The 14,635-nt window shown below is 51.2% G+C and overlaps 5 protein-coding genes across 5 annotated transcripts; 3 read left to right on the forward strand and 2 right to left on the reverse strand.

The window, feature by feature from the left end:
• Window positions 1–684: 684 nt before the first annotated feature.
• Window positions 685–2,958, forward strand: PMZ80_008709 (uncharacterized protein; the record flags this gene model as incomplete). The annotated part of the gene is made up of 1 exon (XM_064877108.1): window positions 685–2,958. One exon carries the CDS (start codon window positions 685–687, stop codon window positions 2,956–2,958), a length of 2,274 nt encoding a protein of 757 aa, XP_064727495.1.
• A 924-nt stretch (window positions 2,959–3,882) lies between these two features.
• Window positions 3,883–4,698, forward strand: PMZ80_008710 (uncharacterized protein; the record flags this gene model as incomplete). Its single annotated transcript, XM_064877109.1, has 1 exon — window positions 3,883–4,698. One exon carries the CDS (start codon window positions 3,883–3,885, stop codon window positions 4,696–4,698), a length of 816 nt encoding a protein of 271 aa, XP_064727496.1.
• A 1,007-nt stretch (window positions 4,699–5,705) lies between these two features.
• Window positions 5,706–7,673, reverse strand: PMZ80_008711 (uncharacterized protein; the record flags this gene model as incomplete). Its single annotated transcript, XM_064877110.1, has 3 exons — window positions 5,706–5,957; window positions 6,008–6,777; window positions 6,827–7,673. The coding sequence occupies 3 exons, from the start codon at window positions 7,671–7,673 to the stop codon at window positions 5,706–5,708; spliced, it is 1,869 nt and encodes a 622-aa protein (XP_064727497.1).
• A 2,089-nt stretch (window positions 7,674–9,762) lies between these two features.
• On the reverse strand, window positions 9,763–10,677 carry PMZ80_008712 (uncharacterized protein; the record flags this gene model as incomplete). Its single annotated transcript, XM_064877111.1, has 1 exon — window positions 9,763–10,677. The coding sequence occupies one exon, from the start codon at window positions 10,675–10,677 to the stop codon at window positions 9,763–9,765; it is 915 nt and encodes a 304-aa protein (XP_064727498.1).
• A 459-nt stretch (window positions 10,678–11,136) lies between these two features.
• On the forward strand, window positions 11,137–14,460 carry PMZ80_008713 (uncharacterized protein; the record flags this gene model as incomplete). Its single annotated transcript, XM_064877112.1, has 3 exons — window positions 11,137–11,476; window positions 11,569–12,047; window positions 12,103–14,460. The coding sequence occupies 3 exons, from the start codon at window positions 11,137–11,139 to the stop codon at window positions 14,458–14,460; spliced, it is 3,177 nt and encodes a 1,058-aa protein (XP_064727499.1).
• Between the last annotated feature and the right edge of the window lie 175 nt (window positions 14,461–14,635).

Consider the following 14,635-nt stretch of genomic DNA (forward strand, 5'->3'; position numbering starts at 1 on the left):
TACTAGCTTGGCCGGACCAGGCTCGTGGCGCGATCGATAGTGGCTTAAGGGTACGCTAGCACACTTCTGTCAGTCATACGACCAAATCAGTGATTCCTCTGAGGCCGTTTGAAGGCCTATGATAGAGGCCTCTCTTAGAATGAAGACAAAATCGCGCACCTCGCTGAACTTGCCACGCGAGAAACACTTTCCGCCGTAGGGAAAGGATAGGCGGCGGGCGGGCAAAGGAGGAGAACAGCTCGGTTGGCAGATGTTGGAGTCGCTGTTTGAAAGCCGCTGCTTGTGGATCGCTTAATTTTGACTACGATGGCCCGATAGTGCCAGATCTCCAGCCGCGAATCAGAAGCATGGTTTCACCTGGCCCCGATCTGAAGGTCTCTAATTTCCATATCGATGACGTCTCAGGAAACGCGACATACGACCGCGACCTGAATTTCGAGCACGGACAATGTCTGGGAGGCTGGCGAAGATGTCTTCGCTGAGCTTCATGCAGTCGTCCTACCAAAGCGAACCGCTTCACGAGAACGAATGTACAGTAGGAGCTTGATACAAGCTGGCAAGCTCTCTTCAACTACCACTCTGCGGTACAGCTTTGGCCACCAACTTTGCGTTCTTTGCCCTCGTGCGAGGCCGAACTCGTGGCAGGCCCATCCACGAACCCTTGTATCTGCTCGGCCATTCAGCATGGCCAAAAGGAAACGTTCGGCGGTGCAGGAAGAGCAGGTGGCATCTGCCATGCCTCCTCCTTCAGCAGCGATCCCAGCTATGTCTCGCGTCGTAGCTGCTCCTGCTCCCGTCCGCAGGGCTAGCTCTAGACGGACGCAGCCTCCTCCCGCAGACATCGATCCGAATCCTGAGAGTAACCCGGACATCAAAGATGCACAATCGGCGCTCCGTGCGTCACCAGATGGTGAGAGGACAGAAACAAAACCTCCCAGCAAAGCAGGCAAGAAGAAGGCAACCACGAAACCCGCAACAGTGGATACACCTAAGAAGAGCATCGAGATCTCCGAATCGGACTCATCGTTGTCCGAGATGTCAGAAATTGAGCAGCCTGCTACGGTTGCATCCACCCCAGCTAAGACCGCAAACACGAAGAAGCAAGCACCTAAAAAGGCTGCTGCTCAGGTAGAGGCAGATCCTGAGGCTGATGGCGACGAGGATGCAGATCCTGAAGAGCTTACAGCAGCTATGTTGAGATCCCCAGCTGTCAACAGCTCGTTCTTGCCTCTTCCATGGAAGGGTAGGTTAGGTTACGCGTGTCTAAATACATATCTGCGTCAAGCAACTCCACCAGTATTCTCATCACGCACATGTCGGATAGCGTCCATCTTAGAGCATAGGCATCCTCTGAAAGACCCATCTCAACCGGAACACGCAACGAAGAATCGCCCTGACAAAGATCAGCCTGCGGACGTTGCACGAGGTCAAGCATATGTCGAAGCCTTGGGCGTCGCGAATGCAAAAGATATTGCGAAGATGCTCAGGTGGAACGACAAATACAACATCAAGTTTTTTAGGTTATCGTCGGAAATGTTCCCTTTCGCCTCGCACGATGTATACGGATACAAGCTTGCGCCTTTTGCATCGGAAGCCCTTGCTGAAGCAGGCAGAGTTGCAGCAGAGCTCGGTCACAGACTCACGACTCATCCTGGACAGTTTACACAACTTGGATCGCCGCGACCTGAAGTCATCACTGCTGCTATACGCGATCTCGAATATCACTGTGAATTGCTCGATCTTCTCAAATTACCGCCACAGCAGGACCGTGACGCGGTTATGATTTTGCATATGGGCGGTGTCTTTGGCGATAAAGCCGCAACGATTGCTCGCTTCAAGGAGAACTATGTGAAACTGCCTCAGAAGATCAAAGATAGAATTGTACTCGAAAACGATGATGTTTGCTACACCGTACACGATCTCCTACCTGTGTGCGAGGAGCTAAATATTCCGCTTTGCCTCGACTATCACCACAACAACATTCTTTTCGATGCAGACAAGATGCGCGAAGGTACCTTGGACATCATGGAGTTGTACCCACGAATCAAAGCAGGCTGGGACAAAAAGGGTATCACTCAAAAGATGCACTACTCCGAGCCGTGTCCAGGAGCTATAACTGGCCGGCAAAGGAGGAAGCACAGTCCTCGGGTGTATTCGTTGCCTCCTTGCGCCCAGGATATAGATCTTATGATCGAGGCAAAGGACAAGGAGCAAGCAGTGTTTGAGGTCATGCGCACATTGAGACTTCCTGGGCATGAAAAGATCAACGACATGCTTCCCTACGTTCGGCTAGATGAGAACAAGCCATGGAAGCCACCGACGAAGAAGAAGACACCTAAGAAGAAGAGAGCTGCGGAAGACGAGGAAGACTTGTCAGAAGAGCCCGAGCCTCAGCCACCACCGATTGTACCCGAAGAGGAAATCGCGATGGGCGGACCTGACAACCGAGTGTACTGGCATGTTGGCTTCGAAGAGTGGCTCCGCCCAAAGAAGCGTGAGGTCAAGCCTCGCGATCCTGAAAAGGCAAAGACAACGGCAGAAAAAGCCGCACAAAGGAGAGCCGAAAAGGCTGCTTGGCAGGCAGCCCGTGAGGCCAGCGCCGAAGGCGACGGTACAGAAGGCTCAATCAAGGCTGAGACTGCTTCTGAGGGAGGAGACCTCCCAAAGGTCGAGATTGACAAGTCAAAATCCGTCTACAGCAAGAACAAGGACTCGAAGGCTAAGCCAGCGCGCGCACCAGCTAGCAAGAAGAAGACCACGAAGACGGCTGTTCTAACACCCAGCGCAAGTGACGGAGATGAGGTGGACGACGATGTCAGCATGCCAGACCTGACTGATGGTGAAGATGAACCACCAAAAAAGGTCTCGCGATCGGCTGCGCCAGCTATATCGAGGCGCCAAAGTTCTCGTGGCACGAAGCGCAAAGTCGTCAACTACGAGGAGGCTGATGTCGATTGAAGCGTGTATTCTAGAATATCTAATCTTGAGACTTCTTTGAAATGAGGCATGAGAACAGGAAGACCTTCATTCATCCAATTCGTTTATGCGTAGCAGACGCCGTACTGCATGATTCTTCGTCGCGAGCAAAAAGAGATGCAGTTAAGCACAAAATGCTCGTTACTCTACCACGATCCGACCAGCGACCATCTGATCGCAATTCTGATGTGCGCTTTGCGGGACATATTGCCGAGGATCGTATCCTCGGCGTGGCGGCAGGATCATGGCTTGAAGCTGAAAGCAGGGACAATCGGGCGGTCCTGCAGACGCAGGTTTGTGCAGGGCATCACAGCAAGTCTAAAAGAAGCTTCACGTGTGGCTTGAGCTGCATGATATCATGCAGAAAGGGAGAGGCACCGAAGTTTCTCAAGGCCACAAGCCCAACGAAATCTGAGGCTAATGCTCTTTGGGGCCTAGAATGGAGAGAAATTTCTGGTGCGCCACATCGCGTAAAAGCTGGCCAGCAACTTCCGGGATCAACGCCACGATTTAGAGAAATTTGTTGTCAACGTCACGGACATCTCTGACCACGAAAACAAATATGATTGGTCGACTGGCAGTAATTTCACGGTCTTGGCCGATCTCCCCTTGCTTGAAATCTAGGTCAATGGGTCAAGGCAACGTCATGGTGGGCCGTGGTCTTCCGAGCATTTTCGGTGAAGACAGCAGTTCCTGAGTTGTGCATCGACAGCACAGCAAGTGACAGCTGCCAACTTGCGGTTCAAGCTTGATTTTGCACCTGACGTAGTTGCCTTCGGTGAACATCCAGCAGAAGTACATTAAGCACGACTTCGCTTCCTTATCCTTCGCGAATCTATTTCCATCAATTCAGTTCATAGTCAATTACCACACTTCACATCCATCCACCAGCCCTCTGACCTCGCCATGTCCATTGGTGGCACCGTCCTCCGCTTCGGCGGTCTTGGGCTACGCATCCTTCAGTTCTTGTGTGCAGGTATAGCGCTAGGCATCTTCTCCTACTTCCTCTCTGTCCTCGCAGACAGAGACCTTCCAATCGCAAAACGATGGCAAGCCGTTGAAGGCATCACAGGCGCTGCGACATTATACACCATCTTCGGCGTCCTCCTTGTCCTCTTTCTTGGCGGCAAAGCCTTCTTCGGCTACCTCGCTGTCCTCCTTGACATCCTTTTCGCCCTGGCTTTCATCGCTGTCGCATACCTTACACGTCACGGTGCCTCCAGCTGCAGCGGCAACGTTCAGACACCAATTGGCAATGGACCAACAAACTCCAACTCTCCAGGCTACGGCGACAACGGCTTCGGTTTCGGTGGCGGCGAGAATTCAACCTACTTCCCCAACCTCGGTCTCGCCTGCCGACTCAACACTGCCGTCTTCGCAGTCTCCATCATCGCTATCTTCCTCTTCCTTGTCAGCGCCATCTGGCAGGTTCTGATGGTCAAGCATCACAAGAAGGAGAAGGCATATGGTCCAAGCCCATCCAACAACTACACCAAGGGCTCTGGCAAGACACCATTCTGGAAGCGCAACCGACGAGCCAAGAACACCAGAGATGCTGAGGCTGCTACTATGGGTGCTACTCGACCAAGTCACGAGACTGGTACTACAATTGGCAACAATGCTTATGGCTCGGAGCCAAAGTATGGTGAGCCAGGATATGGCGACACCATGTACCATAACACTACCACTCATGGCAATGGTACTCGAACCGGCAACTTCTAAGCACCTCATTGATGGATGTTGATGATGTTGCGTTGGCAAAATACCACCCAGCTACCACAACCAACAACAACTGTATATTAGTATTGTTTCAGGAGGTTGAAACCATGATTTATGATATCCCATGAGTACACGAGCGAGGAGTCGCACGACTGTAACAACAGTACATAATAATAATGATACTATATCTTAATTATCTTCAATCGTTCTGCCATGAGATGAACATCTTTTCCCACCTCTCTTCTACACATCATCTGGCTGCGTTATTCACTTTGAGCAAACGGTAACCTATTTAGCCTCGGTCTACCTAGGTATTTATAGTTACTGACTGTCCATAACCTCGATCATTCTTCCCCTAACCCGTCGAGGTCTCAAGACCCTGGCCATTGGACTCCTGCGCACAGATGCTCAATGAGGGTGTTTTCTGCATTTGCGAACGAAGCGCCTATCGACTCTGACCACGATCGACGCCGACGACAACTCGATCATGGCGCAGAATACTTGTCTGACTGACTTGTTTCGTCTTTTGGGATGTTGCAGACGATCGGTCGACTCTGTACCAAGCGCCGGTGAGTCTGCACTGTAACGTCGATGGTTGGTGTTCGGTTCATGGCTATGGAACATTGAATTCGGAATTTGCTTCTGGAGTGACTGTCAATGACCTCCATTTTCACTACAGACAGGGCAAATGAAAGCTGGAGAAGCAAACCTGCGTCGAAGCTGGCGGTTAGTATGAGGTGGATAGGTTGGTCATAGAACTTGTAAGGTCATCGAAAGCAAGCACATAAACGCGATAAGCTTTTCGCTTCAAGCTGGCATTGCATGATATGGTAATGCTGCTGCTCGTGCTCTCCAGTCCTAGAGATGCTGAGGAGAACGCTTCAATGGAATCGAGGCGGTCTCCAATGTGCTCAAACGTCTGCTTGGCAGACGTGCACAACAGCCGACCCTCGCCCTAACCATCGGCTACTGATGCTGATGCTGACCAGCACGCTGTAGTGATGCCTGTCTCAATCGATCCTTGCTTGCGTCAAGCTTCTTCTCTTTCCACCTAAGCCGAAAGGCGTGAGATTATTCGTCATCCGAATTTGCTGACTGCTGACTTTTGCATGATGAGCTTTCTTCAGCCGCTTCCTAGCGACCATGACGGGTACGGATGATTTGGTGACTAGGTAGTTTGAGAAGGACCCAAGCATTACGCCTCGTACTGTTGATTGACCGCGTGTGCCGACGACTACCAACGTTGGCTCGAGCTCGTCAATCTGGGTACTTATTAATTTTGATGCAGATAATGGAGAGGGGAAAAACTTACAGCATTGAGGATGAGATGTCGGGGACTCCGACAGTGGATGATCTCAATCATGCATCTGACCTGGAGTGTGGTCTTCCTTACAAACCGCAAGAAATCATTCTCGAGCTTGTCGATTGCCTTGATCCGCTCATCGTCCTTTTTCGAAGGGGTCCTACCGCTTCGTGACAATGACCTAGCGGGATCTTTGATACTTGCGAGCCTTGACTTGGGCTCATATGGTTTGCCTTCGGTATTCGTTGTCTGCCGAGTCAAAGCGGCCATGGTGCTATTAGCTTCCTCTGCCGCTTTGGCCGACTCCAATCTGACTTCGAGACTTGGTTCTTCGTGTTCCTTGTCCTTGTGTTTTGAGGCGTTCTCGTCCTCCATGGCGCTGATCAGGAGGATTGTGTCGCCGTCTTTCAGTAGAGTGCCAACGGTCCATTCTAGAGCGTAGCTGGCCTCGTTGCTCAAGTCAGAACAAACAAGGTAAAGCCGAGGCTCGTGACGAAATGCTTGGTCTTCCTCTTCGGCATCCTGATATGAGGCCCAGTCTCCTCTGATAACCATCTTCACTGTCCTGTCTTTGATCTTTTCTTCTAGAGGGGAAGTTCGAAGGGGTAATGCTTTCGCTCTCTTAAGCTCGGCATCGTCGTCGCCTATCGCAGAAAGCGCCGCCGGTGAAGCTGCTCTATAGTTTGACCGTAGCGTGATTGAGCTTTGTGTTTCTGATAGCGATCCACTGTGTTCTGGAGGATGAGGTTGGCCCTTTCTGGGATCTGATGTGTCGTCGACTGAACGACATGTTAGCACAAAACGTAGTAGATATGAATTGTAACAAACTTTTGATTTCTGGGTTTACTAGAGTCTTCTCACTGTCGGTATCCCTAGTCGCGTCAAGAGAATGCTTGCGTCTCCTGCCTCGCTCAGAAACTGGGGATCCTACATCCTGATCGCTGTCGGAGCGTTCTTCTTCACTGGTATCATCCATAGCGTCCTCTTCATCTTTCATATCGTCTCTTGTGATAGCTCCAATTCTGTCCGAATCATCAGTCATAGAACTAAAGCTGGCTGATTGGTTCGAGAATCGTCTGCCGTCTGTGCCTTCTTCCTCCCCACTACCTAAGCCTGCAGGTGATGGAGCTAAATGTCTGACTGGTTGTATGTTTGCAGGCGCTTGTCCTGTGCCAATGTGTAATGAGTCGATCTCACCGCTAAGCGCCGCAGCCATTGAGCTTGAGCCCTTTCTCTGAGTGGTTGGTGAAGGTGGGGTCTGCGCTTGTGTCACACCTGCCGTGTTTGTAGCACCTCGGTATGCTTCTGAGGCAGGGTCAAACTGAAAGGTCGGCAGACCTGCGCCTTGCGACTCCGAAGATGCTCGCGGCCGAGCATCTGTAGGAGATGTTGTATGACTCGACGTCCACGTGGACGGGTCTGAAGGGTCCAACCTTTTCTTGCGTGTTTGACCTGGGCTTGTGACACCTACGCCAATTCCGGCTATCGATCCATGGCGAGCAGTTGGTGAATCAACACCGAGGGTGTTTCGAGCATACGGGCTCGAAGGGGAGGTAGGGGAGAACCCTGTTCTCACTAATGGGCTCGAGGATCGTTTCCGGTCGGGTGAAGCTAGCACTGTGCGGTTTTCTTCGTCAATCGAATCTTGCAGGGTCAAAGACCCTCTCCTCGCCATCGTGGTATTTTGCGATATGTTAGCAGGCGTGGGGCAGGGTCGTGACGAGCTCAATCATGGTCAATCACGCGACGTAGGTGGTCGTCAGACGGAAGGGACATGTGTAGAACGCGGTGAACAGATGACAGGAAGATATGATGAATCACGAGATACAGTTTCTAGATCGTCTTCACACGATATTATGACAGTATGCGATACATTACTTGGCTCTGCGAGCTACGCTTCGAAAAGCACAGCCCAGTCGTTCTTGGCTCGTCGACGGTGGTGGGGTTGCCGTTAAGTTCGACCGAGCCGAGTTTCGAAAGGCGGCTTTGTTCCTCATACTCGCAGAATGATATCTTCTTCTTTCGAATCGAAGTAGCTACGGTCAAGTCAACTAATCCAAGAACACGTTTACCTGGTTGGAAAGCTCTTCAGGTGGTTTGGTCAGGCCGACGATGTAACGATTCTAGAGCGTTGCACCCCGCCCTTGTCGTTACGAAGGCTGAATCTCATTTCGCGAAATGTCAATGTCATATTTATTCGGTGCTTGGTTATAGCCATGTCGCACGTCTTCAAACACATTGTCTCTGGTTCGGCTTGCATCTCCCACATCGTCTTTTTAATTCTAGCACTTACTGGTTATGGAAGCCTAGTGCGCAGAGGACCCTACTTTCCAGTTGAAGTCCAGCTTCCAGTGATGGTGCATGTCTGGTACAGTACGTCAAAGACCAGAGTCGTCGAAGGAGAAAACGTGGATTCAATCTTGTCCCGTTCCCGAGGTACACTGAGCAAGGCAAGTTAGGGGTCTGGGTAGAAACGACGCAACACTGACAGACAAGATACGTGGCATTCCGTGCTCGCAGGATCATCAGGATGACGCTTGAAGGTGATGTGTTGAGATGACTGGATTTTCTACTGATCGTTGCTTGTTTCTCGTATCTTTAACGCAAATGAACTTGGTAAGGGAAAGAGGACCTGAGTCGATCCTGAAGTGAACGTGTTGTTATGTCGAATAGGAGGTACATGTAAGAATGTCGTGTAACGAACACGCAGGAACCCGGCGCAGGCGCTTCCTGCCTTTTCCTCAAGCGCCTGGCTATCCTTCCACCTGATCTCATTCAGGAACATTAATTGGTACAAGCTGCGAAGTATTTCATATCCTCTATCATTATACACGTCGCCCGTTGATGCAAACATGGAATATTCCCGCCATCCTCACATGGCGAGCATTAGCATCAACCGCAGCTTCCAGCCCTGCGATCACCAAAGAAATGCGCACCTGCAACAGACAACGTCGACTTGCAAGTGCTGTCACCGGGAGTTCGTCCTCTGCCAGCACTGCTCGATGGAGTACACTCCGCCACAAAATGCGAGAGGAGTAACCGGCAAGACTCCGTGTCTGGCCCTCTTCTGCCATCGATTAATCTTCACAAGTGGTGTCTGCATTGGAGAAGGAACGACCAAAGCGGCCTCTGGAGTTGCCGTAGTGTTCGCAGCGCGCCGGGACGGAATTCAATCTTCACCAATCCTCCCAAATATTGATCCTGGCCGGAATAGAACGCAGGCGAGAGCCGAGCTCTTAGCGGCGTGCTATGGCTTGAATAGAATTCGGAAGATCATCCAGCAGACTCGAGGCAGGGTAGCTGCGAAACAATACGTCGTCGTCACAGATTCGAGCTACGTCTTGACCGGCATGACGCAGTGGGTACCACATTGGCGCGTAAGTAGTGCACTGTACCACGCATGGAGATTCTCTGACATGGCCTTTCTCAGAGTATCGGATGGCGCATCAACGCAGCTCAGCCGGTCGATAACCTCGACCTGTTCCAGCGACTCGATACTGCCATATCTCGAGTTGAGCAGAAGGCCAACGTGATGATAGGGTTCTGTCTTCAACCATCTATCCCGCCAACACGAGCCTCACAACTCGCAAAGCAAGCCGCAAACACTGCTCTCGCAAAGCAACAACAAGCACAGAACAAGTTCTGGTCGAGCATCCTGTGAAGCTCGTTGTTGGACATAGGCGGTCACCCAGCTTCTCAGAAAGGTCATATTGGACCTCTACCTATTTAGCCATGCCATCAGCTTCTGTCCATGGGTCCAATCATCAGCGCTGGTAATCTGTGAACGCACCGCCTTGTGGTTTCCGGTTGACGTCCGGCTCGTCCAGATCATACCCATTCTCAGGATCAAACTTCTCTGTGCCTGCTCCATAGGACAACTCGGCAGCTCTTTCCAAAGTCGTTTTGTATGTGCTTGGCAATTCCATTTTCGCATCTGACTCCTCAACGAACATCTCCATACGCAACTCTCCCGCTTCTAACCTTCGTATAGCATGGGTCTTCCCGCTTCGACCAGCTGCTTTCGTTGCACCTTCACGAGATTTGCCAGACCCAAAGTCGTTCTCGAACGGATCAGGCTCAGCCACAACCCACTTCCTTTCTTCCTTCTGTAATCGTCCGACTGGTCTGTCAGCGCCATCCTTGACCTCGATCGTCATAGTGAAACTGCATTCAGGGGCACCCTCTCCGTCAGGTAGTGGTCGCATCTTGCCAGAAACAGTATCAAGCCTTGAGAACGTCGCGCGGAAGCCAGCCTCGAGATCAGTCACGTTGACCTTCTTCCTCAGCTCGACATCGTCAATGCTCTCAAAAGGCACATCTCGATCCTTTTTCGTCACGACTGGTAGCGACCGTAGGTCAAAACTCCATCGCTCGAGCACTTCGTTGTTGTCACACTCAAAGATACACACCGCGACAGTCTCGACCGTGTTCTTCTCGAGTTGGTCACGAACAGCTGCTACCGCGTCATTAATCCACGTGCATACCTCTGGGTGACGGTTCTGACGGACAGGATAGTTGTAGGCACGAGCGGCAAGAAATGAGACTGGTGGATATAAGCGTCTCAGGTACAGAAGATGGTGCGTCGCGACTGTAAGGAAAGAGCAGATCGTGTCAACGAGGGCTCTTTGGCTAGTCAAAAGATTCGAGCTGGCCGATGTATTTGGAGGAATGCTTGCCATCTCGAGATAGAAGATACCCACACCTTGTAGTAGTCATAGTAAGACCGCCTGTCATCGACCAAAGTGCACCGTCACTGTCCGAACGAACCACGGCTCTGCCAGCTCATTGAGTCCGTCTCATGATGGTTCATAACACCGGTCTGGATAGGCTACGCACAGCACCGTGAGGATGTGGAAACAATTTGACCAAGGCCGACTGGTAGAAGAAGTCGTGTCGTCACGTGATCGATAATCAAAAGTGTTACGCGCCAATCGTTCGCGTTCCCAGCTTGATCACCGCGACAAAATTCTTATGGCAATCTATTTGATGCTGTGAGGTGCTGGCTCTCACCTTGATTGTGTTTGCCAGCAAATCTGGTAACCTCTCCTGTACATACGTTCCTTGATGGACCTGGTTGGCGCTTTAGACTTTGTCGCTCCTTCCCGTCCGACGTGATTGTAGCCTTGGCTTCCGCTGCGATGGAATCACAAGTGCTTCAGCTGTTGCAGGCAACCACCGTGCCCGACACGAACACTATCAAGCGCGCTGAGCAATCGCTTGCTGATCTACATAGGCAGCACGAATATCCTTTTGCTCTTTTGAACATCACAACACATTCCGAGATTGATGCTGGCTCTAGAAAGGCTGCCTTGACCGCTTTACGGAAATATATCAATTCGACATGGTCCCCTACGTTCGAGGAGGCATCCTCACAACAAGTATCACTACCTGAAGATGCACGCAAGCAAATTCGAAGCCAGATATTAGCCATCTGTACCAGCCCTGACTCCTCTAATGACATCAACCAGAACCTAGCAGGTAAGTGCGCCTTGCGCAATGAGTCGCTCGACATCACCCGCAACTCAAGATCACGTCCCTCGTATGCTTCAGCAAGCTGACTACCTGGTCAGCAAGTGTCGTATCGAAAATCGCATCTGCAGATTTCCCAGACCAATGGCCGGAGCTTTTCCCTCAACTGGTATCTGTGCTCAACACATCCTCATCAGATGCTGCGGCACAAGGCTCGTTACGTGTACTGTATGAGCTGGTTGATTCAGGTCTCAGTGATGAGCAATTCTTCCAAGTGGCTCGAGAACTCGTCAGTGCGTTGCAGCATGTGACTATCAACACCAACCACAACACTGTTGTGCAAGCAATGGCGTTGAAGGTCTTAGGGGCCTGCTTTGACAATCTTGAACAAGTCCTCGCAACAGAATTCGCTCCTGCTGTCAAAGCCTTCCTCAATGAGTCAATGCCCTCGTGGATGTCCTTCTTCATCAGTACTCTGAAACTACCGCTGCCCGAAGTCAGTGGTGCCGACTTCGAGAATGCAAACAATGTCATCACCAAATGGAAAGGCGTAATAGCACTCAAGATACAAGTCTTACAGGTGGGTCAAAAACATCAGGCGGACACGAATTGGACGGAACTGACCAGGAGTATAGGATCTTGTCAAAGTCAAGAAGGTCCATACAGCAAGTATGACGCCACATGTATTTGAGCTTTTCCAGGTTATATGGGAGGATATCTCCAACCTCTCTCCAGCTTTTACTCAGCTTTTCGTCGAAAGAGACGGTGAAGGCAAACTTGTCGACTCGGACGGCTTATCGTACACCCTGGATGCCTTGGTCATAGAGGCAGTCGATTTTCTCAGCTCCATTCTCAAAGCCAAGGCTGTACGGACTGAGTTGAACAAGCAAACACAACAGTCTGGATCGGAGCAACATGCTACACCTTGGCTACAAGAGCTATTGCGAGTTATGGTACTCTACTCGCGCATTCCCAGAGAGGAAGAAGAGATGTGGGAGATCGATGCTAACATCTATCTCTCCGAAACAACGTCACAGACAGCCAACTACACACCCAGAACTGCTTGCGCTGAGCTTGTTACTCAAACCTTGATCGAGTGGCTCAACAAGACCACTGTGCATGCACTCGTACAGTTCTACGTCAATTCTGTGACAGCTCAAACCACGTCGTGGAAAGAACGAGAAGCCTACTTCTACCTCCTCAACCAGTCCATGAAAGAGCTTCGAAGTATCGATGTCTCACTGGAGCCCGAAACCACAACGCTCATCCAGCAACAGACATCAGCATATCTCGGTGACACCAATGCCTTCTTGAAGGGAGGCGCTCATATTGCCTTGAGCACCTCCTTCATGGTTGCGCCAGAAGGCTTTTCAGCAGCTGCACTAGGACCGCTAGACTCAGCGATTACCGCGTTCGTCAGTGAAGATTCGGCAGTTGTCAATGCGTGCGGCTTGATTGCCGTTACCCAATATCTGGAAGTCTTGCCATCCGCTGTTACCATACCTCGACAGTCAAGCATCATTGAAGCTATTGCCAACTACCTGGTCCAGCACGACCTGCAAGATGAACTTGAGGACTCCGACGATATCAAATCAGCTCTAATTATTGTGCTAAGAGATGCCATGCTCCTAGATACCACGAAGCTATTAGAAACTCCTGGTCTGGACGTCTTCTTCAACCTCGCATCAGACGGAGCTAGCAATTTCATGGTGAGCGACTTACTAGGAGAAACCTTCGAGCTCATCGTCCAAGCCTTCTCAGACCGCGGCTCAGACGCCTACATCAAGCTCTGCGAGAAGGTAATCCCCTCCCTCAGCGGCGCCTTCCACGTTGGCTCCATAAAAGAAGAATCCAAACTCACGGATCTCGCTGCTGAACTCGTCTCAAAACTCGCCGAATTCGGCTCAGACCCTCTCCCAGACGGCTTCGTCAGTGTCCTAATGCCACCACTCCAATCAATCCTGATGCAATCAACCGACGGCTCCGTCGTCCGCCCCGCAACAACAGCCGTATCTCACATGCTCAACAAAGGCACAAGCCAGTACCTAGCCTGGCACCACGACGGCAAATCCTCCGTCGAACTCACCCTAACCATCATCGACCGCCTAATATCCTCTCCCGAAATCGACGAGTCAGCCGCAGACGAAGTCGGCTCCCTTGCATCCTCCGTAATCGACAAATGCGGCCCCGAAGTCCTAGGCTCCTACCTCTCTGCCCTCCTCCGCGCAGTCGCAGTCCGCCTCGCAACCGCAGAGCGCATCCCATTCATCCAGTCCCTCCTCATGGTCTTCGCCAGCTTAGCAATCAAAGCCCCCAGTGACGTCGTCAGTTTCCTTCAAGACATCAGCATAAACGGGACATCCGGTCTCCACGTCGTAATGACGAAATGGCTCGAGAACAGCGTGCACTTTGCTGGCTTCGACGAGATAAGATTGAATTGTGTTGCGCTGTCCAAGATCTACAGTCTACATGATCCGAGAGTCGATGCTATCACAGTCAAGGGCGATCTGGTAGTCGTTGAGACGGGCCGAATCAAGACTAGGAGTCAGGCACGGCTTAATCCGGATACGTACACGTCTATACCCGCTACGCTGAAGATTCTGAAATTACTCATTGATGAACTGAAGAGTGCGGCAACCTCGCAGTTCACCGATTTCGCTTCTGCCCGTGCGGCAGCGGAGGCGCTGGAAGATTCTGATGCTGATTCGCTGGCGAGTAATGATGGGGATGCAGATGGGGATGAGTGGGAGGATTTAGCGGGTACTGGGGATGGGAGTCTCGATCTGGGTTCTGCTAAGGTGCGGAATGAGCTTATGGGATTGGTTGGGGAGGGGTTCGGCTCGGGCAACAATGTCGACCGCATTCGTGATGATCAGTCTGTGGATTACCTGGTCAATTGGTTCAAAGAGGAAGGTGGGAAGCACGAGTTCTCTGATATGTTTGCGCAGCTCAAGCCCGAAGAGCAGAAGGTTCTACAGGATTTGGTGAAATAGATAGATCATGGTGTAAGAAGGTGGGTAGACAGGCATATGAATTAAGGACGAGCATTTCTGGTACAGATTCTCTGCAGATTGGGTGGGTAGCGAAGGTCTGATGACATGGATGACTAAGTGCCTGATGCGGAATCAGATATTAATGCATGAACTGCCGCCACATAGTCGGGCAACA

The sequence above is a fragment of the Knufia obscura genome (assembly GCF_036327395.1).
Source record: "Knufia obscura strain CCFEE 5817 isolate CBS 148926 chromosome Unknown scaffold_11, whole genome shotgun sequence".
Classification (NCBI taxonomy): Eukaryota; Fungi; Ascomycota; class Eurotiomycetes; order Chaetothyriales; family Trichomeriaceae; genus Knufia; species Knufia obscura.